Source organism: Rhipicephalus microplus, chromosome 6, assembly GCF_043290135.1.
Source record: "Rhipicephalus microplus isolate Deutch F79 chromosome 6, USDA_Rmic, whole genome shotgun sequence".
Classification (NCBI taxonomy): domain Eukaryota; kingdom Metazoa; phylum Arthropoda; class Arachnida; order Ixodida; family Ixodidae; genus Rhipicephalus; species Rhipicephalus microplus.
The window spans coordinates 88,447,553-88,471,122 of record NC_134705.1 but is presented as its reverse complement, the minus strand read 5'-3'; the positions used below and the strand labels follow the sequence as shown (position 1 = coordinate 88,471,122).

Below are 23,570 nucleotides of genomic sequence, written 5' to 3'. Positions count from 1 at the left end.
CCTTTACCTACTACTCAAGGTAAAACTTAACAGAAAATAAAAATCACACGTGTATTGCGGGGACGCTATCTTCTTTGCATCATCGTGAAGCAGTGCCGTAAAGCCAGCTCTCACACTGAAAGTTCTGTGTCAAATTATAAAATATATCGAACTAAGGCCTGCTTTTTTTTCGGTTTTCTTTTTACACAGAGTGTATGCGGGTCAGAATTTATTGAATAAATAGGTTATACATTTTGTAGCTGTCGGCCTGGCAGAGTAAATTCTGCAGAAGTGGGCCAATCGACATTTCCCCGACCTAAATAAGATGGCCATGGCACGCAATTTTCGACCATAAACTGTGTTATGGGGGTTACTCTTTGTGCATTCACAAATAAGTTGGAGAAATTTGGGCGTATTTGGTGGAGCAAGTAATTTATAATGGAATATTTTTACGAACAAGCGAATGGCCCGAAAGTCGCGGGCAACACTGGCGCACTCTCGAGCGGTGATGTAAAGTTACAAGCAGCTGGTCATTCTTTTTTTTATTGCGAATACTGCAGGCCAGTTTGTGGCCCAAGCAGGAGGGGCAATTGGCAATACACATAACACTGTTGCACATACATACAAAAAATAAAAATAATAAAATATTAAAAGGAGTACAATGCAGATTGGTCAAGGCATAGCACACCATACAATGCATATACTTAGCGACAGATGCTTTCCTGGAGCGCTTGGGAAAAATTTTTGGCTTGTATCACTGCTTCCGGGGGCGCATTCCATACGAGCGTCTGCATTTTGGCGACCGATATTGCTCCGTGGTCAGTGGCGCGTAAAGTCGAAATATCTTAGCCTCGTAGCGCTCGGCACTGAAAGTGCACGATTTGCAGCTTTCGAAACTGTGGCAGTGCTGCACTTGACGTGACAGACGCCATGTCAAAATAGCGTTCGCCGGCGTTGGGCGGAATTTACAGCCAGCGACTTCCAGGGCATTTTCGTTCTCCCACTGAAATAGTCCCTTACGGCCCACTTTCAATACCTGAATATGGGCTTAACAGATGCTGTACACTACTAGGTTTTGCTGAAAACCACAAATCGTTGGCTAATGGTATAGCTTTTGGCGCGAAATAAACATGAGAGACAGACAAGCACAGACTATCATCTGAATTTATTTGAAAGGCACACGCGCATATATACATCTACGTCAACAATGTTAGAAGTAATATTAGCAGAAAATAAATTCTATTACTGGCAAGCGCTCAAACAATTCATCTTGGTGGCAGGCAAAGTGATAGAAGGCCTTGCTACGCATGTCTCAGCCAATCTGTTAATAAAATACGCTTCCTCGATTTCTCAAGCCACTTTTTTTTATTATTGCTAGCACCTTAGTTTCTGATAGCAAGGGTATGCAGCCGCACTCCCTGCAATGTAAATAAAGATTAGAACAAGATGTCCCTCTCAATGAAGCCTTATGGTCTAGCAATCTATTGTTCACACACCCTCCCGTCTGCCCGACATATAATATTCCACAAGTTAATGGTGTATCATAAACTACATTTTTTTTCCACACTCGAACAATTTTTGACCGTGCTTGATGTCGCACCCGTGGTCCCACTTGCTCTGTCCTGATAACTTCTTACCTACAGCGGCACAAATCCGGTCAAGGTTGTCTGCAGCAGAAAAAAAAAACCACACTACATACGAACCTCTCCCCAACTTTCTTCAGCTTATGCGAAACCACGTGAACATACGGAATGCTTACTATGTCACGACCCGTTTCAACAGCGGAAGGGATTGGAATAAACAACGATTTTCCAACATAATATCTGTTTGAAACATTGTTGTGGGAACATCTTTTGGGAACATGTGTCCGCCTCGGTGAAACAGTGGCTATGGGGTGCTCGGCTGCCTAACTGACCCGAAAGTCACGGTTTCGATCCCGGTCGTGGTAGTCGCATTTTGATGGAGGTGAAGTGGTTGAGGCTTATGTAGTGTGCGATGTCACTGCTCACTAAAGAACACCGGATCGTCGAAATTTCCGGCGCCCTTCACTACGGCGTCTCTGACAATAGTATTATGGTGATTAGGCATAAAACTCCGGGTATTAATAATATCAATAATTTTAGAAGACCGTTCCCAGTTAGTGCAAATATGAACAAGCAGCTAGCACGACAAGGGCTTGCAAATAAATCAAGCTGACATATCCGCTTCGATGAAACCCGTCTACTACAGAGGCAGAGGAAGGTAGTGCCCTTCTCAGCAGGCAGCAAGGCTGGGAGTTGATTATTAAGCGAACGGAGGCAAGAGGTGGAACAGCCAGACGTTTATACAGAGGCGCAGCCGGCTAACGAAGAGATGCGACCGCACCAGCCAGCCTAACACACACACGCCCGAAAGAGCTGCCCCCTGGAGCCAACAACTGTACACCATCCCCACAACAACCCCGGAGAGACGAAGCGATAAATAGCCAGCCTCTCCAGAGACCAGCGTGTGTGCTTAGCGATCCCGAAAGCGGGCAGCCGCTAACTACGTCAACGGACACGCCAACAAGACACACGCGCCAGCACGAAGCCGAAACCGAACAAAAAGCCTTCCCTCGTGAAAGAAAAACGCGTCCGGGGCGGAGCTTTCACGTCGTGCCGCCTCTGTTCGTTACGACGGCCGTCAATCATCCGCGCTGTGCGAAGCCACGCCTTTTATTTAGTGGCTGGCCCTGCCATTACGGTTGCACACCGCGGGCAGATTGGCACATAATCCGAACGAGAGCGCCGAGAAGGATAGAAACGCGCCTAGTATCTTGCTTGCCATCCTCTGGAACACACGTATGCAAAGTGGCCTGGCGTGCGACAGTAACTGGCGGGCTGGGGAGGAGCCTGTCGATCTGGTATAGCGGGCTCCTCCTTCCTCCGTTCCTTTCCGTAGTTACTTCTGCTCCAGGGTTCCGGAGGTTTTGGCCCGTCATCACTGTGACCCCGCGGATTCTTCGTGCTCGCTGATTTCGGGGGTACAGTCTGTGTTTATCCGAGCACGCTCTGAAAATTGCGCCACAAGACGGCTAGCGTTCTGGCAATCCCCGATTCTCTCGTAGCTCGACGCGTCAACGGCACCCGGGCACCGTTTGTCTCCCGGAGGCCACGCCCCACTTCAACACCCTCACGCACACACACATACAAAACGAGAAAAGAAAGCAAGCCGTTGACAACGGCGTGGTGGCCCCTCCTCGAAAGCGTGGTGCGACGCAAGGAGAGTAACGGAAAGGAGGGTCAGGCTGGTGAGAGCGAAACAAAAATAGAGTAAATCAGACAGAAGAATAGCACCTAACCAACGAAAATCAGCTCAAGCCTAAAGCCTAGGTGGTGAGTGAGAGAGGGAGGAGGACGCAAAGGAAGAGGAGGAGGTGTACACGTTGCGCCGACCCTCGCGTCACACGCCGTCTCGGTAGTGTGGACGAGGTCTCCCCTACGAGGCGGCGCTGCACATACACGCACACACACGCACGCACGTGTTCCACAACAAGAGAAATCGCCACTCGAAGCCCCCTCTAAAGCGGCGAAGAGGGGCCTCTCAGTGCCGAGTGGGACCTCGTGGCAGCAAGCAGCCAGCCACGACGCTGCGGACGCCCTAGCCGCGAGACCCTTGCGAGCATCCGAGACCGAGCCGACGACGCCAAGATGGCGGCTGCCCGAAGGATGAGAGGGGGAGGCAGCGAAGAAGAGGAGGTGGAAGAGACCAGATTTCCCTAAGGGGGGAGGAAAGGACGAACGGACGAGAAACGTGACAGGGACGAACTCGTGCCGGGGACGTGCGCGAATCTGGGAAAGAGACGAAGAAATCCCGCCAAAAGAGGGAAAAAAGGGAGAAAAAAGCAAAATAAGGAAGCACGCCGGCGGGCATGGGAGCCGGCCGAACGAAGGCTAGGCAGCGCGGAGGCGCCGGCATGGTTTCGGTCCGCGGCAAGACATGTCCATGAGTCCCGCCCGGAAGACGTCCCTACACCGACACCAGGAGGACGTCGTTGAAGACGACGAAGACGACACGACCGCAACGGTGCTTCCGTCGGGCCGCCAAGGTCACCCGCAGCAGGGCCACAACAGCACTCCGTTCTCGGTGTCCGACATCCTGAGTCCACTGGACGTGAGCACTGTCCAGCAGTTGCAGCACTTCCACGACGACACGGTGTCTGTGAGCTGTGCGGCCGCCACCGGCGGTTTCGGAGGACTGATGATGAACAGCCACTACGGGATGCAGCTGGGTTCGCAGGGCTTTCCCGGTTCCCAGTATGGCGCGGGCCCTCCGGACCTGACGGGACACTACGCCGACCCGATGCGTCAGTCCGCGGCCGCGGCTGCAGCCGCGGGGTGGTACGGAACGGCGCCGGACCCGAGATTTGCAAGTGAGTACACACAGCACCTATCTGTCCTTGACCACGTGTGTGTACGCGTTCGTGAGCTGACCATTGCGGGAAATAGGGAGTGCTCGAGTCCTCCACTTTTGTTTTGTTAACATCGCATCCATGTTCAACCAGGCAGCTCGACAAACTATACGGGCCGGAATAACCAGCCCGACAACAATGCCATACGGTTTTCATCGTTTTTGGGGTTCTTAACCCCGCACTCGAATAATCAACAGTGAACACACCGGTCTTCCATCCCCCCAAATGTGAAAGTGTCATTGGGATATACTATACGAGGAGCGCAGGCTAACGTTTATAGACTATCCAGGGCACATATTTCAGTCCTGACTCGCGAAACTATCTGTATATGCAAAACACTACAAAATCATGCCACCGTGTAATGAGCATGATTGCGAATGAAAAAAAAAGTGATTTATTCCTCTGTGAATGCGGATGCTAAGTGCACACGTTTCTAGGAATATGCCTATACTCGTGCATATAACCGGAGTGTTAACTGTGAAGGACACATTTGGATGAAGTGTTCGTAAAAAACGTACAGTTATGTGTTGATCAACGCTATGTGCTAATGAAAGCAAGTCACCATGACGATAAAAGTGACAAGTCATAGTGGATAGTTTAGGTAATGCGTCTTTCAGCATTGATATAGCGGTCAACTGACTGATCTGTCATATATGTATCGGAGAGAGAAAAATAAATAAAAGGAATAGACAGAGAGGTTAACCTAAAAGAACTGGTTTGCTACCCTGTACAGGTGTGGGGAAAAGGGTCGGAAAGAGGATAGAGATATATAAAATGGGCTATAGGAACTGCGTGTCCAGGCGGGAGCCCTCGTGAGTGGGGGGTTTACGAATATAAGTAACGTTGATGCGAGTTACCAAGCAATCCTTTTTATGATGTTGAAGCTTACAATTTTTACGAACAGCTATACGAATAGCTTCGCCTAGACTTGAAGAAGGAACGACAGAAACTGATACGCAAGAAGCCAATCAATGAGCTAGCACTGAGAAAGAAAGTGCAGGAATTCAGAGTGTCGCTGCAGAACAGGTACTCGGCTCTTAGTGAGGAAACCAACCTTAGCGTAGATACAATGAATAATAATCTGACGAGTATCATTACGGAGTGTGCAGTGGAAGTTGGAGGCAGAGTAGTTAGACAGGACACTGGCAAGCTTTCCCATGAAACGAAGACCCTAATTAAGAAGCGTCAAATAATGAAAGTCTCAAGTACAACAGACAAAATAGAACTGGCAGAGCTTTCGAAGTTGATTAATAGTCGTAAGGTATGCGATGTAAGAAGGTATAACATGGAGCGAATTGAACACGCTCTGAAAAACGGAGGAAGCGTCAAAGCAGTGAAGAGGAAACTTGGGATAGGCAAAAGTCGGATGTATGCACTAAGGGACAAAGAAGGCAAAATAACTACCAATATGGATAGGATAGTTAAAATAGCGGAGGAGTTTTACAGAGATCTGTACAGTAGCCGAGACAACCATGACCTTAATACTATAAGAACTAGCAGTAACCCAGATGAAACCCCACCAGTAATGATAGAAGAAGTCAGAAAAGCTTTGGAGAGCATGCAAAGAGGCAAAACTGCTGGTGCGGATCAGGTAACATCAGACCTGCTGAAAGATGGAGGACAGATTGTGTTAGAAAAACTAGCCACCCTGTTTACGAGGTGTCTCCTGACGGGAAGGGTACCAGAGTCTTGGAAGAACGCTAACATCATCTTAATACATAAGAAAGGAGATGACAAGGACTTGAAGAATTACAGGCCGATCAGCTTGCTCTCTGTAGTATACAAGCTATTTACAAAGGTAATTGCTAACAGAGTAAAGAAAACATTAGAATTCAATCAACCAAAGGAACAAGCAGGATTCAGAACAGGCTACTCAACAATTGACCACATTCATACTATCAATCAGGTAATAGAGAAATGCTCAGAGTATAACCAACCACTATACATAGCCTTCATAGATTACGAGAAGGCGTTTGATTCAGTAGAAATATCAGCCGTCATGCAGACACTGCGGAATCAGGGCGTAGGTGAAGTATACATAAACATTCTGGAAGAAATCTACAGGGGATCAACTGCTACGATAGTGCTTCATAAAGAAAGCAACAGAATACCAATCAAGAAGGGTGTAAGGCAGGGGGACACAATCTCCCCAATGCTATTTACCGCGTGCTTACAGGAGGTTTTCAGAAACCTAGAATGGGAACAGTTAGGGATAAGAGTTAATGGAGAATACCTTAGTAACTTGCGCTTCGCCGATGACATTGCATTGCTGAGTAACTCAGGGGACGAATTGCAATTCGTGATTACGGAGTTAGACAAGGAGAGCAGAAAGGTGGGTCTTAAAATTAATCTGCAGAAAACGAAAGTAATGTACAGCAACCTCGGAAAGGAGCAGCGCTTCGAGATAGGTAATAGTGCACTTGAAGTTGTAAAAGACTATGTCTACTTAGGGCAGGCAATAACCGCAGAGCCTAATCACGAGATTGAAGTAACTACAAGAATAAGAATGGGGTGGAGCACGTTCGGCAAGCACTCTCAAATTATGACAGGTAGATTGCCACTATCCCTCAAGAGGAAGGTATATAACAGCTGTATCTTGCCGGTACAAGAGGGTTCAGCTTAAATTGAGGACGACGCAGCGAGCAATGGAAAGAAAAATGGTAGGTGTAACCTTAAGAGACAAGAAGAGAGCGGAGTGAATTAGAGGACAAACGGGGGTTAAGGATATCATAGTTGAAATAAAGAAGAGGAAATGGACATGGGCCGGGCATGTAGCGCGTAGACAGGATAACCGCTGGTCATTAAGGGTAACTAACTGGATTCCCAGAGAAGGGAAGCGGGTTATGGGGAGACAGAAGGTTAGGTGGGCAGATGAGATTAAGAAGTTTGCTGGTATAAATTGGCAGCAGCAAGCACAGGACCGGGTTAACTGGCGGAACATGGGAGAGGCCTTTGTCCTGCAGTGGACGTAGTCAGGCTGATGATGATGATGATGATGATGATACGAATAGACCTAGCCGTCATGAGGTTATCAGGTTGTGGGCAGTTGCGAAACGCAGAGTTCACTTCGGGAAGAAGGGGCATCTGACCTTTTTATATGTGTGTTCACGCGTGTGTTTGTAGGAATCGTGTTTATGTAACACACCGGCTGTAGAAATGTTTCCAAGGTTGGAAGAGGGGGGAGCAGGTTTCTGTGGCTCTGGCAGTTGGATGTTTCATGTTTTCATGCACTTAATACGCCCCCGACGAAACCGACATTTTACGCGCGAAAACCACGATTTGATGATGGGGCAACACACGACGACGCAACAAAAATGTCAACTTGCGATGCAGAATAGAAGAATTTATTCAGCAAACAACATTTATATAGAAGGGTGGATGAACCCGAAAATGCATGACCAGTGACGTTGGCAAAGAGCCTCTTTTCCTTACACGGACGTAAACGTCTGTATTATTTCTTCGAACAGTGAAACTTCCGGCCGACCTTCTCCTCTTATTGAGCATACTTCCTTGTGCTCACCAAAAGGCTTCACCGTCACCTATACACCTTTACTTCACGTCAGTAAAATGGAGCAAAAGCGATTTTTTTAGAAATAAAATGATGAAATAGGAGAGATTGGTGCCATTATGGTGGCACCGGCTACTCCTTTTCTCTTAGTAGGCAAGGTATGCCGTTAAGATCAACAATAAGGGTACAAAATGCGAGACTGTATAACATACGATGTGAAAGTACACATTAGCCAAACTTCGCAGGTTAATTCTCATACAGCTAACAGAATCATATGTTCCACATACAAGGTCAGTTCACCTCACATGACAGTTCATAATTGCCTAATAGATACATATTTATACAATTTACACATAAAAGGCCTGTTCACACTGATACACATGTACACAGTTTCCCCATACAAGGTCAGTTCACACTGAAATAGATGATTGCACATATGAAACCCACTATCTAATTATTACATATTTTTTGCATGAAGACGACATCGCATAAGTATATTTCCATAAAATATTTGCTTCTTCCAGAAACTTCTTCAAAGCGACAAGTGATCTTTTTTGAAGACCTGCAGTTGGCCATGGACCTAGTATTTTCATCACTGTGAATGGACTCCTATCTAAAAGTTGCAAACTTCCTCGTATAATACTTGTTTTTGTGTTTCGTATTTCGGGCACTCCAGCATCGGGTGACGTACATCTTCGTCAGGGTGCCCTCAGGAGCTCTCTGTATAGGCACACGCTTTATCCTGTGTATGAAGTGTCGCGTAAATGCTCTACCAAGAGTAGGTGGTGGGCCAATGTTTCAAATCTTCTATTTCCTCTTAACTCTGATGGTATGCTTTGTTTTATGCAAGGGTGTATTAAGTATGTCAGAACTTTTACATTTTTCTTCAAACCATCGGTCTTTGGTGACGTTACAGGTTGTCTGTCTGAGGAGTAGACGCATTTCAGTGTGTGAAATCGGCTGAACAAATCCCCCTTGGTTATTGTGGGCCGTATTTGCCGCGGCGTCCGCTGCAGTTCCTGGAATGCTGCAGTGACCCGGAATCCATTGAAACGCGATCACGTGGTTCATTTTTCTAGCTTTTGCGTGTTCTTTTGAGGCCTCATATAACAAGGAAGCGTTCTGAAAAAGCTTTTTGTCCCTTTGCAGCGACGTTAGAGCGGCCTGCGAATCACTAAAAATGATCCATTTTTGTGCCTATTTTTTTACGTGCCAAAACCACGATTTGATGATGCGGGGGAAACACAGGATGACGCACGAAAAATGTTAATGTATGATGCAGAACAAAAGAACTTGTTCATTAAATGACGTTTATATAGAAGTGCGGACGAACCTGAAAATGCATGACCAGCGATGTTGGCCAAGAGCCCCTTAACCTTACACGGACATGAATGTCTGTATTATTTCATACCACCGCCACACCGCCATATGAGCGTGTAACGCGTACCGTTGGACGGGAACTTGAGGCAGCAAGTCCAGCGCCGCTTCAGCCCTCTCCCTTCGAACATGCTACGATATCAACAACCCCCGCGATCTCCGTTATTCAGGCGGTCGCATACGACAAGAACTTGCGAACTTCGGGTTCCCTGTCGCCTGCCCCGTCTCTCACCCCTCCTCCAGACCAATGCCCATCAATGCATCTTGACGTGACCCATTCGTTCCTCCACGATCTCGCAACCCCACGGATTGGCGTACTCCCGACGACAAACCGATCTGCTTCCGATGCCACCGAGTTGGACATGTCTCCCGCTACTATACCGTGCCTCCTGGATGCCGTCACATAGGAACCTGTCTTTCACAGCTTATCACCCATATGAAGCTCTTCGCCCGTATTCGCCCAGCCGTACGGACCCTGCTTTCGACATACCTAACAGCCGCCTTCCTGCTCGTTCTCCGCCCCCTCAACGCCGTCGTTCCCCGTTTCCCTAGCCATGCCGCCATTCCTCGCCGCCCAATTTGCCGTCGTGCCAGACGGAAAACTAGACCGAGCAGCTCTTGAAGGCAGTGCTGCATCGTCTCCGTCTGAACAGAACCCTCTACTGACGCTTACTACGAACAAGGATCTTATCGATGTGCACGTGGACATGTATTTCTTTGACGGTACTAGTCCATACTGGCGCTCACGTATCCATAATCACTGTTCATCTTTGTCGCCGCTTACGAAAAGTATTCACGCCTCCTGCTACAGAAGTTGTACGTGTCGCCGATGACGGAACTGTTCCTGTCATTTAAATAGGGAGTTTTAGTGCTGGGTACCCAAGCGGCTTGCGTACGCAGGACGTTGGGGTGGCGGTATTGCGTATGCGCGAAACCCCAAACAGATGCGTCGCAAGATCGCTGGGGCGATGGGGCCATGCGGCCGCGCGGTCCACTTTCGCAAGAACTCACGGTATTCGCACTGCGGATACTCTAGCCGTCGTGTTAAAATAAGCCAAAGTGCGAGCACTTATAGCGATTACACGGTTTCAGCCAGATTTCCAAAGCTAGAATGACCTGGAACATAGAAACTAAAAAGCATATGCCAGCCCCCAACTAGCTGAATAGGTGGCGCCATCTAGCGCGGCCATAGTGAAACAGACAACCACAACCTTGTAATTGCAGAAACATTGTGCATTGTACATCTGGTGCAAAACCTGTGCAGCGACAATATTAGAAATCAGTAACCTTTTATTCATTTTCACCTCAAAAACATTACGCGTAAGCTAAGATGTTCATGACTGCGGTTGCACGAACTATCACAAGATGTCGACACTGTCGTTACAGTAACCTTGTATTTTTATCTTTCTTGTGTATACCAGATTACTGTACATAATAAAAAAAGTGTCCTGATCACTATGTATGTCTAATTTAACATTTTATATTATTTTATATTATAAAAATACTTAAATATTACTTACGCGACAAGACGCTATGGCTCAGCGAGCACGCGTGAACTTCGTGCGGCTTGCGTTTGCGTGCGTGCCACCGTGGTGCCAACTAAAAGGCATTTTGGTTGGGTATGGGTTGGCCACGCAACGCCGCGCGCTCCCAAGCCCGCAAGGCCCCAAGAGAATGCGTACCCAGCACTGAAGCTCCCTAATGTCTATGGCTCGCATAAGCATCGCTGACCGCTACGTTCCTGTTCTAATCATGGTATTCCATAACTGTTTTCATGACCTTATCTTAGGGATGGACTTCTTGTTGACCCATTTTGCTCTGATAGACTGTTCTGTTGGTACTCATTGCTCATACCTTCCTCTTCAGCCGGATATTCAACCTGAACTTCAACGTGGCCTCTGTGCCACAGAATTCCTCCGCTTACCGCCTAAAGCCCTCACATTCGCCGAATTCACCACGAATACAAATTGTAAAAAAAATTCCATAATTCCTGCAATGGAAGCGATCGTTGTAATGCCGTCTGTGACAAAGGAGTCTGCAAGCGATATGATGTAGTAAAAACTGTGGGCATTGGCCACCATGTGCCTCACAACGATCATTGTTGGCCTTCACGTTGATTCCACTCCGCCATTACAAAAGCTTCAAGCTATTCGCGGGTCTTAATGACACCGAAGTGTGTAGGTTGTCAGGAAAAAATTTACCCTTGAAGAGGGAAGGGAAGCATCACGGTTTATGCATGGTACTAATATGTGACACCTTTTGGCCGGAACATCTCTGGTCATGCTAAACCAATTTATAAATGCCCGCTTCCAATTCCTCAACGAATATCAAACGTGTAACTCACAAGCAATATTTGCATTTAATCACCACAAGGCTGAGGATTTTAATTTAATTAAAAAAAGTCAAAGAAAACATATACTTTAAAGGAAGATACTGAAACGAATTGCAGAAATGTATGTAGTGCTGCTCCAAATAAATGTAATGCTGTTCAGAAACTGAAAATATTCTTTTGACATTTAAAAAACATTGAAGATATCTTGAATGCCAAAGCTAAAAAAATGGTAGCATATCCACGGGGTGAATGATGGAGAGAGGGGCAAAGCATCCGTCCGTCCATTCGTTCTTGCTTCCGTCCGTCCATGCGTACGTCTGTGTGACCGTTCGTGCGTCCATGCGCCCGTCCGTGCGTGTGTCTGTTCGTGCGTCCGCACGTCCATCCATGCGTCCATCCCTGCGTCCGTCCTTGCGTCCATTCGTCCATGCAGCCAACCGTGCGTTCGTCCATGCATCTGTCTGTGTGTCCATTCGTCCATCTAGTCAACACTCCAAGCACCACCATCTCGCATCTTTTCATCATATATTCCGCATATGGAAGCACCGTCATCCAGCGGACATTCCAAGGACTAAACGAGAGGTGGCACACGCACACTTTCTTACGGCTTGAGCTTCGTGTCTACTTCCCACCTTTCACCACCTCGAGTTCATGGTATATACTATAGTTCACTGTATTCATGGCACTGTGGCTCAACGCTCGCTAAACCTTTCTAAAACCAAGGAGGTTACGCCCAGCGAGTATAACGTAGCAACCCTTTCTTGTCAGATTGTGCTCAATGTACATGCCAATGGTTGCTAATAGGAAATGAGAGACAGGAGAATTGGGCCTTTAGTTAACGCGAACGCTGCGAATTTTTTATTGTCCAACAACGCACAGGAGAAATCTTCCACCTGCACCACCTTGCAGGTCAAAGCGTAAGACATGTTACGCACTTCTACGAGTGGCGAACCGGTGCCGACTGAAGAAGCTTCGCCCTTAAAATACACTTTGTGTTTCGGTATCGAGGGGCCGGTGTCGCTGTGACGTGTTAACGCAGCGTTACATATATCCTGAGGTCAGCACCTCGTCATGTAATGGCAGCAGCTTTGTTGTCGATCGTCAGTTGCCCCATGAAACATGTGAAGAACGATTTGTGAGTTGTCTTCTAGTGACTGCGAAAGCCATTTCCTGGACTGTTGCGTCGAGATCCCGATCATTTGCACCTCCTGACTGTAGGCGACAAAAACACGAATGTCAAAGTAAAATAAGTCATGCTAGTGTCCCGGCTTTTGTGTGTGCAGAGAGTTAGCACTGCATGCCAAGGCAACGGGGAAAAAAACGTCCCTTCGGCAATGCCTCCAAATCGTCTCAGTATACTCTTTCTAAGAGGGGATTGTATCACTCTTTGACAGAGGTGTCATTCTTGGTTTATACTTATGCCGCAATATAAATAGTAAAAGGTGAAAAAAATCCCGCCATAATTGTCGCAATGGATGCGATCGTACTAATGCCGGCTGTGACAAAAGAGTGCACACAAGTGACGTGACGCATTGGAAACTGTGGGCATCGGCCGCCGTATAGCACCTCAGAAAGAGCATTGTTGGACTTCACGATAATTCTGCTCCGCCTTTACAAATGCTTCAAGCTATAAGTCGATAACAAATTTAAGTACAACTTTGACATTGAAAAAGTACGAAAGTTATTTGCGATGTTTATCGCGCAATTCGCATCAGTGCATATGTGACGTACACGCGTAACCAAGTTGCTGCGTGGGGCATTTCGCATTAGGATCCCAAGAAGAGGGTAGCAAATCGGAAATCCTTTTGACAACCTACATTATCTGTAAGGCAATGTGGCGCACGCGCATGGTAACAACGAGGTCGAATGTCTGCTTGCCTAAACCACGAAATTGTTAGGAGGCGTGCACGTCGTGGTCGCTGACTTAACATTATTTTCCATGACCTAGGCTTCTGGTAACGGGAACTTAGATTCAGGGTACATGAGTGTTCTCGCATTCTGGCCCTAACAAAACTCGCACACCTATAGCAGGAATTCGAACCTGCATCTTCGAGCTTTCATAGCAGTGCGACGTTTGCACGCTAAGCTACTTCAGCAGGTTCCCAGCCAGGGCAGCTTCATGGAATATATGCAAAGACACCTATAGGTGCTTCCACTTATAAGTACACTTGGAATGAACGGGAATAGAAATAAATATTCTGGTAATTACATTGTTGCAATCGTGAACGAGTTTGTTCGCCATTGTAGAGGGCATCACTGTTCATCACAGTCGATACAGAAACAAAAGTCTGTGCTTCCATGCTTATGCAAACGGTTGAATGTCTAGTTTTCAGAAGTTTCCCAAAATTCAAATGAAGATTCACACTCGCTATGACCGCACCATCTGTTTGCCACAAGATCGAGTTTGTCGTATGTGGACTCAATACTCGTTAAGCTGTTTGTGAAGAAGTAATCACACTGCGTTCCTAAGTATACAGATAGTTAGCTCGCAAACATTTGTGGGCCTTTGCATCACATATATAGGACCCGCAGACGTGAGAGAGAAGAAATTCACCGAGACGGAAACATTTATTTCTGTCATTCTCAAGATCCCCTGCCAAGTATATATATATATCGGCTCGTATATGGGGGCAAAACAGCAAGAAAATCAAATCAAATTAAATCGAATGAATTTTCCTAAAACAAAAAGAGTAAATACAAAATATAAAATATGCAGACGAGGGTCCCAAAGTACGCGACTGCAACGGTATCATCAACAACAATAACAACGAGGAATTAGCTATGGCTTACGCAAACACTTGGAGTTTCAGTTGTCGCTGTCATGAACCACGTTGCTTTTTTTAAGTGCGAAGCATTTTTTAGCGAACTTTGGCGACTTTGCACGTATCTATCTATCTATCTATCTATCTATCTATCTATCTATCTATCTATCTATCTATCTATCTATCTATCTATCTATCTATCTATCTATCTATCTATCTATCTATCTAGCCGCCTACGACTTTTAGCTCTCCTTGCCGTTTCAATAATGGTATCGATACCAAACTTGGCATGGCACAACATGACTATATGAAGAACATATTTTATTACTCATAACATAAAAATCATGACATGAATGTCATGAATGTCATGATTTACATTTCATGGTCCTGCTGCTTTTGCGGTGGTTTCGTTTACATGTCATGTAGCAAAACTGGTAGGGTATGTTATGATTGCAGGGTGAACACAAGCGACACACCCTAACATAGAAATTAGGACATGAGTGTCATATAACAACATGACTACATGCCAGGCTCATGATGTGCTCGCGGGCGTTTCACTAGCGTCACATATACCAAATTTGGTATTACGGTACGTAAATGGATGATGAACGTATGTCACTGGTGCAAACATGATAATCATGAGATGCGTGTCATGTGACAACATTACTGCATGCCACGCTCATGATGCGCTAACGGCCGTTTTGATAGATTCCCTTATACCAAGTTTGGTATGATGGGCCGTGAATGAATGACAAAGGTATGTGACTGATGCAAACATGATAATCATGAGATGCATGTCATTTAAAAACATGACTACATGCCATGCTCATGATGTGCTGGCGGCCATTTCGCTAGCTTCACTTATACCAAATTCCGTATTACAGGACGTGAATGGATGACGAAAGTATGTGACTGGTGCAAACATGATAAACATGAGATGCGTGTCATGTAAGAACATGACTACATGTTATGCTCATGATGCGCCCACGTCCGTTTCGACAGCTTGACATGTACTAAACTCGGTATGGCGCGATGCGAACGGACTACATATGTAAATGACACGTACCAACATGATAATCACGACATGCGTGTCATGTAACAACATGACTGCATGCCACACTCATGATGCGCTCGCAGCCGTTTCGCTAGCTTTATATATGCTGAATTTGGTATTACGTGACCTCAATGGATGACGAAGGTATGTGACTGGTGCAAACATGATAATCATGAGATGCGTACCATGTGAGAACATGATTACATGCCAGAGTCAAAGCGTCAATACATTTTGACGTGACGCGGTGCGCGTGCTCACGGGCGTTAATTTCGTCGGGTCATGCCGGCGTTGCCACGCCAGGCACCGGTCCTGCCATAAACTCGCAGGCGCGCGCCGCACTGCGTTGCTTTGACGCATGCGCGTTTCAGCGCGTCCGGCGGCTCTCCGTGACTAAAAGAGGGAGGCGCAGCGTTTTCTGGGTAACGCCTCGGTGCGAAATGCAGGATGTCGCATTTTTTGCTGGTAGCCTTCGGGCCGTGCCGACGGACGCTGGTCGCGCCAGTCGTGCATGGCGTCAGACTATATAGTGCTCGTTTTTTTCTACCGTAGCGTCGCTGTCCCCAGCGTGCGCGCGCTTCAACGCTACATCACAGAATATTGGACGCTTCATGATGCGCTCGCGGCCGTTCTGCTAGCTGCACATATACCAAATTTGGTGTTGCGTGTCGTCAATGGATGACAGAAGTATATGACTGGTGCAAACGCGATAATCCTGACACGCGTGTCATGTAAAAACTTGAGAATATGCCACGCTCATAGCATGCTCGTGGTCGTTTTCCTATAGCTCCACATATACTAAGTTTGTTATCACGTGACGTGAATAGATGAAGAAGGTAACGGACACATTATAACATGATAATCATGATAAACTGAAGTCATGTACGGCATCATTTACTTCCACCTCGTAACGTTGTGCTGATTTTAAAGTGACGTATCAACCTTTCTCATTCGTGCTTCGCATATCGTCGATTCCCAGTATACGTGGGATCTGCCAATTTTTTAGATTCTGAAAAGTACGAGAGCAACTAACTCGAACGCAATCTAACCCAACACTCTCTTCGTCGTTTTCTTTCACTGCACTATACCCCTCACCGCCAACCAATCCATCCGTACGATCCACTACATTCGCCCTCCCTCTCTCCAGAAGTCCAAGCCAGAAGACGAAGAGGCATGCATACAGACATCACGCGGCACATAAAATTTCAACTGGCTTGCATGGGTGGGAAAAACATGGTTTGTGCTTTTGGTGCCCAGTTCGGGAATAATTTCTAGGCGGAACGTAACAGGGCTTAGGGCTTTCACCACGCGAAATAGGCCAGCATACCGGAGAAAAAACTTCTGGCAACACTGTGGAACACGCTGGTTGCGTCGAACGAGCACTAACTAGGTCTCCTGGTTTGAAAGGGGTGTGTTTCTCGTTGGAAGGCGAGCGGAATTTGGCGTGGTGATGTGCTATGGCCAAGTTCGCTCTAAAGCGAGCCTTCCGAAGTAGCTCCGAACTGGTATCATCCACACGGTTGCGCGCCGTTGCGTTGAAGTCAAAGAAGTTCTCTTGCGGAAGCCGTGGCCTCCTTCCATAGACAAGCTTGAACGGTGACTCCCATGCGATTCCCTGCATTGACGTATTTAGGGCGAAGGTAGCTCAGGCGACGTATTTCCCAGTTGTTATGACTAGAACTCACGTATGACGGCAGTGTGTCCTGTATGGTATGGTTTGTACGTTCCACCAGACCTTTCATTTGTGGGTTTTGAGGAGCGGCTGCGGCATGTTGAATTCCAGGCTTCTGAATGCGCGCGACGTGAAGGCCGTGCCATTCTCAGTAATGAGCAAGAGTGGCGTGCCGTGTAAAAAACGACGCACTCATTGGTAACGTCAGGACGTGCTGCATTGAAGAGCCAATGATGGTCCTGACTTCAGTCCAATTCGTGAGATAATCGAACGATGACGAACTTATTGCTGTGCGACGTTCGTGGAAACGGTTCCATATGATGAAGTCCCACTATCTCAAAAGGTTATTCTGGAGGAGTAATAAGTTCCAAATGAACCGGTCCAAGATTTCTGATGGCCTTCTGTGCTTGACGCACCATGCACAACAAAACGTAGCGGGAGATGTTGCTGCGCATGTGCCGCCACCAAAACATATCTTTAATGTGTGCCAGAGTATTGTGAAGCCTGAGGTGACCGGAATTCAGGGCGGCGTTGCACATATATAGCACCGATTGTCGCAAGGCTGCTGGCACAACAGGTACGCACGACCCATCCGATAGTTTCGGCGATAACGAATTTCATCTCGGACGACATATGACACAAAAAGATTTTCACAACGACGCTTGGAAGTGCGTACTGCCCCGGATAGTCACCGGGTTATATTGATGATTTCTGCGTGTTGTAGCTGTGTATATAGTTCACAAATCAAATCCTGAAGTGACGGCGGAGATGTTGCTGAAAGCTGTCGGGTGGCGAGAAAGATAGTCAGCGTCTTGATGGCGAGCACCACTGCGATGAGCAATTGAGGAGGTATAATCGTGCAGTTTGAGAGCCCACCTGGCGAACTTAGCATTGAGGTATTTTTCGATTGAAGCCAGAGAAGGGTGTCGTTGTCGGTAACGACCGTGAAGGTTTTTGCCGTAAACGCATGGACGAAATTTTTTGATTGCCTTAACTACCACCAAGCACTCAAGTTCAGAGGCGTGGTATCGGCTCTCTGTTTTACTGAGCCGGCAGCTATAGCATGCGCGACCGGTCTATCCTGCCACTCCTCGGTAACTTGCAAGAAAACAGGTGGCCATGACTACTGGAATTCATCTGCAAATCGTCGGGGCATTCTCCTCGCACTGCACAAGCGTTGGTGGGGCTTTGAAGGGCAGAGGGCAGTCTTGAGGTCGAGGAATTAAGGCAGCTTCTTGGTCGAGACCCAATTTCCAGTGAACTTCTTTCTTCGCTCTTTGAGAGGGGCCGCGCCACAAGCGAATGCAGAGAGAAAGCGTCTGAAATAAGAAGCGAAGCCTTAGCTGTTGGGGGAGGCGGAATGCAGGCAATAGCTTAGAGCTTCCTGTGGTCAGGGCTGATGCCTTTGGCGCTGACTAGGTGCCCCAAGTAAATAACTTTCGAGAAGCCGCAGAAGCAATTGGAAGGCTCAATGCACAGGCGAGCATCTTGGAGAGTACGCAAGACCATTTCCGAACGTCCGAGGTGTTCGAGAAGCGCGGGATATTACAAACTTATTCACAAGCATAAACTGAAGCACACGAGATATCCTTTTTTTTTTACGGAGTACCTGAGTTGCTCAGCAGTTACCTTAGTAAGGCGATGACGTCCTCAATAACCTATATACCATATTCCGCTGCAGATTTGTCTGACGGGGCGCCAGAGGCGATAATCAACATTCATCAAATTGTATTCCTACACGCGACTCCGCAAAAGATGTTTCTCCCTCTAAGTGGTGACAGCTGGGACTAAATAGTTTGTGCTGGAGAGTGCTGTAGAACATTTTACTGCTCAAATACAAAGATAGGAAGACACAGAACATCAGACTTCAAATGAAACGATATTCTACACCACAAAAACAGGCAAACAATGATTGTCGTTTCTGCTCACAAGCCAGATAAGATTACATCGATACCGGTGCCGTAGCCAGGTCGGAAGAAGTGAACGAGCCACCCCCTCCCCCGCTTAAAAGTCGCATAATAGAGGGGCCGTTCTACGAAAAAAATAGTATTGAAAATAGGAGTTTTATAAGATATTTCAAGGACTTCAGTAAGTGGGCCCCTCGTGAGAAACATTTCTGATTATACGGTTACAAGAACAAAATAAACACTGACTTGGGGAGTCACACCACCAAACGGCCGTGAGAGTAATCAGAATAACGGAGCGTGTGTGCACCTTCAGCGCCTCCTCTATTAAATAGAGGAGGCGCTGAACGTGCACACACGTGCCCCGTGGAGGTGCCAGTGCCTCCTCTTTTAAATAGAGGAGACACTGGCACCTCCACGGGGCACCACGAGCTCCTTCACGTTACGCATCTAAATACTACGCTCATTTAAAATTCAGTTTATCGCCCATACTTAGAATGTTACTCTTGGGTGACCAGGGACGTAGGAGTATTTGTTCGAATTCACCAGGAAGCTCAGGTTCTCGGCCAAAACCAGAAACACGATAATGCATCTGACCGGAAACAAGCAAACGGCGATCGATGTGACGCACCTAAATAAGCAGATATCATTGTATTGACGCCTAAGCAAGCTCCCTCTGGCCAGGACAGCCTATTCGCGGAGAGATTAGGCACCGTACCCGCGCAAGTGTAGATAGGCGGCGCGGCGCTTCGTTGCGTGTGGTCTGAGCCATTTGTCGGCGGATAAGTTGCGTTGACTACAGTTTACTGTTAATATCTACGCTCTTCTATAATGAATCGGTACAAGACGCCTATGCAACGTTAACATTACCACGAGTTAAGCGCATTCTGCCTTTCATAGGGATGCTCGCCCAGGGTGACTCTCTTCACGCTAAATCACGCTAAATCACGCCTCTGCGGTGTTGTATGCGTGGTTAGCTTGTGTTCCACCTCTTACACACTGCTGTAGCATGACTGAACTACTTATTTACATCTTTGTAGTATGCATATTACCAAAGAGAGAGAAAGAAAGATCATAGAAAGCGCGCATATCTGTGTGATTAGTTCAGTACCACCGTTCACACCTTATACGCATATAATTTTTTTCTCATTCTTTTCAAGATGAAATGTAGGACAGTCGATAAGTCTAGTCAAGAAAGCTTAGTGACTGACGGGTCTTTGCGCTAGTCTATGTTTACCAGGTGTACGCACATGTTCTTGCATCAGTAAAAATATAAAAATCTCATATGAGAGTTCAGCAGAAAGCTTTCATCGATGGATTACGTGCATGACGGTGCTACAACAAAGGCCTGGTTAATGGGACAGGTATGTTTGATTTTTCAGAAAAAAAAATGACTGCTGCCTTCCGTCGGTCACTAACAATGCCACACAAACGCTGAAGACAATGTAAACATTTTTTCAGTGAAATTATACGACGTTATATAGAAGTCATGTTGCCTGAAGTAACTTTCAATGTCTGGACTCTTTAACGTGTTCTTAAATCTAAGCACACGGTTGCGCACCGCAGCTCTAGTACAGTTTAAGTACCGATGTGTCACAGTTTCTGCGAAAGTAACAGTTTTATTTAGTGGTACCACGGCCAGATAAACACAACTAAAGCTCCTCGCACGACTGATAAACTATAGTGCCGCAGTTGTATACTTACCAACAGCGCGCAATGCATGGCCTCGACTCTGTTTTTAAAGACAATAGTCTTTCTCGGGGACCTTCGACGCAAAAATTTTGGTCTGTCTGTGTGTCCGTCTGTACATTTGTCGGTTTGTCCACTCTTAACGGCACCAGATACTTAAAACGGCTGACCCTATCCGCAGCGCCCACCAATGTTGCTCCAAGTTTAGCATTCATACTTGTGCAATTATCAATTAATAAGCAACTATTGTGCAAGTCTGGGGCACCATAACGACACGTATGTATTATGCATCTGCATCTTTTACTAGAAAATGCATTCATAAGTAATTTTAAGGACCGTAGCGCTTATCACGCTGCGCTGACCATGCAACGCTTGCACGAAAAGGTGAGTGTTTCCAACGCTTTGCTAAGACGCGATGGTGGTGGCACCTACCCATTACCTTGTGTTCTACACCTTATCACCTCTGAGACGGGCGCGCACACCCGTCTCAGAGCCACGTGCTTCGTTTTCCAAGAACATTGCCAGGTGGCGTTCATGTCTCATGTGCGACGTGACTTGATGCGCTCGTTCGCCTCCGCTGTACGTTCGAGGCATTCTAACGCAGCGCCTCCAAAATACCATTCTCCGATTTTATTGCTTAGAACATCAAATATATTGTTCGCTCTCTCCACACGCAAGACTATCATCTTTCAACGACGTTTGTAGATTACATGAAGATACGGGGCCATTTTTTTACAACCGAGTCGCTGCATTCCGTGACACACCATTTATAAGTTCTGATGTTTGGGAGGATTCCAAGGGCATTTTGCGATGTACTTGACACAGAGAGCGGCACCATAGTGAATTGAGGGTACGACGACAATAAACAGCACTCTGGGAAGTTGCACTCACCGATCTTATTGAAATGCATGAGGAGCCGAGCAAGAATAAACGTTTCGTTTGTTGTTTCAGGCATACGTAGAAACCGTTACACACGCGCTGACATAACCGGACAAACCACACTTTGAGAACGTTTATGATGTACGCCCTAATAAGAAACACGACGTGGCTAGCAGACGAAGCACGGAGCAATCCACACTTCGCCTCTTCGGCCAGTTGTCGCCAGGCATCGACTCTGCTCGATCTCGTGGCCAATAGATAACCCTCCTGCCTTTCCTTTGCTTCTTCTCTCTCTCCAAAACCAACATTTCAGATGTCCATAAAGTGCATAGAGATGCATTTAGAGGGAGTATGCACTGCCGCCATTTTGTTGCACGGCCAGTACATCAAAACGCGCGCTTTCTGATGTTTATCTGTTTATCTCCAGGGCTGTGAAGTTGCGTATTGTAGAACGAAATGGCACACTTTGGCGTCACATGACTCAAGGTTAACAATGAATGTGACCAACGCAGTGCACAACAAACGACGTCAAGCATTGACTCGTCCTCCGCGGCGATAATAGAGAGAGTTATTTTCTTTGGAATGGCAAAATATTCGTGAAGAAACAACTTCGTTGTAATAAAGCAACAGTAGCTCGAAGGCGTCCACTCGTTTTGTTGAAAATTTTTGGATATACTTCGTCTCTTCTTGGTTTTATTACGATAGGAACCCAGCCAGAAACTAGAAGTGTTGAAGGGGCAGATTTTGGAGACTCAAAGTAGCTCGTCTGTGGTATTAGTGAACATGAAGACAGTCGTTGCACATATTAGCCCCATATCGAGAGAGGAGCTGCACGCGCGCCAGGGGACGGCTTTAAGCTATCCCATAGTAGTGTAACTATAGTACCTTAATTCGTTACCCACTTTTTCCAAACACACATTCAGAAACGCTCCTTTACTTGAACTTGACTTTAAGCCGCTTTCAATGTAGCACGTGTGAAGCGCGTCTGTGCGTTTGTGCTGCCTTGGCACCGCTCAAAGACAGAGAGTTTGCAACGCGTTTGCGCTGCATTAAAGTCAGTGGCAAGTCAAGTTCAAGTCAAGCAGCGTTTACGAATACGGTATTTCGGCTGTCTGATAGATTTGCCGGTTCACGTGTACCTCAACGCATAGAGTTTCCCAAAATTAACTAAAGGGCACTCTGGCGCTGCGATCGTTCAGCGACCATGTAAATGGTGGGTAGTACACACATTTGCCTAGTCTTTGTACTTGTGGGCGGCGAATCGTAGTTGCGACTTCATTTATTGCTGAGTTTTAGTTTGGTTTTGAAAGAAAGAACGAGCCCTTTTGAACTTAGTGACTTGATTAGAAATGGTAAGCCTAAAAGAATAAGGCTGTGAAGCGCAAACGGTGAACATTTGCTAATTTATGTTTTCGTGAAAAACAGCTCCAAGCCGCACGAACACACACGGAGCCAGAAGCAGGCTAGAAGCACGAAAATTAGACAAATGTGTGTACTACCCATCATTCCCAAGCTCGCTGAAGCGCCGTGTGTTGCAGCTCCCTTAGACACTAAAGCGCCAGAGTTCTCTCCAGTGTATATTAAGAAACTCTATGCCTCACCGGGTTCACAATTCATTCTTAAAAGAACAGTGGAGTGCTTATACTACTCTAAAACGTGCATAATTTATTCTGAACACCTAAACCCAAAGAGATGTCATTATGAACATACAATCAAATGCAGGTACTTTATTTCTAGAACAACATCTCCAATCTGATGTGAACTAGGACTGCCACTCCTTTTCCCCTTAAAGACATATTTATATGCGATAAACAATGTAGCAAGGAGGGAATGCATCTTGTTCTTTTATGTCCCTGCGAAGCCAAGGGCCGCTCATAACTGTTAAATGGGGGCCATACTGAAGTGAAAGTACCTCAAGCGAACTTGTTTTACTTACAATGCTTGTAGAGTAAACATTAATTATTCGCAGATTTTTATTTCGCAAATAT

General features: G+C 46.5%; 1 protein-coding gene across 1 annotated transcript in view; it reads left to right on the top strand.

Moving 5' to 3' along the window:
- Positions 1-3,570: 3,570 nt before the first annotated feature.
- LOC119168554 (homeobox protein Nkx-2.1) overlaps positions 3,571-23,570 on the top strand; it is a 48,828-nt gene continuing 28,828 nt past the window's right edge. The window contains exon 1 of the mRNA XM_075866166.1: positions 3,571-4,369. Within this exon, the coding sequence (XP_075722281.1) occupies positions 3,937-4,369 (433 nt within the window). The 5' untranslated portion in view covers positions 3,571-3,936. The remainder of the gene's footprint in view (positions 4,370-23,570) is intronic.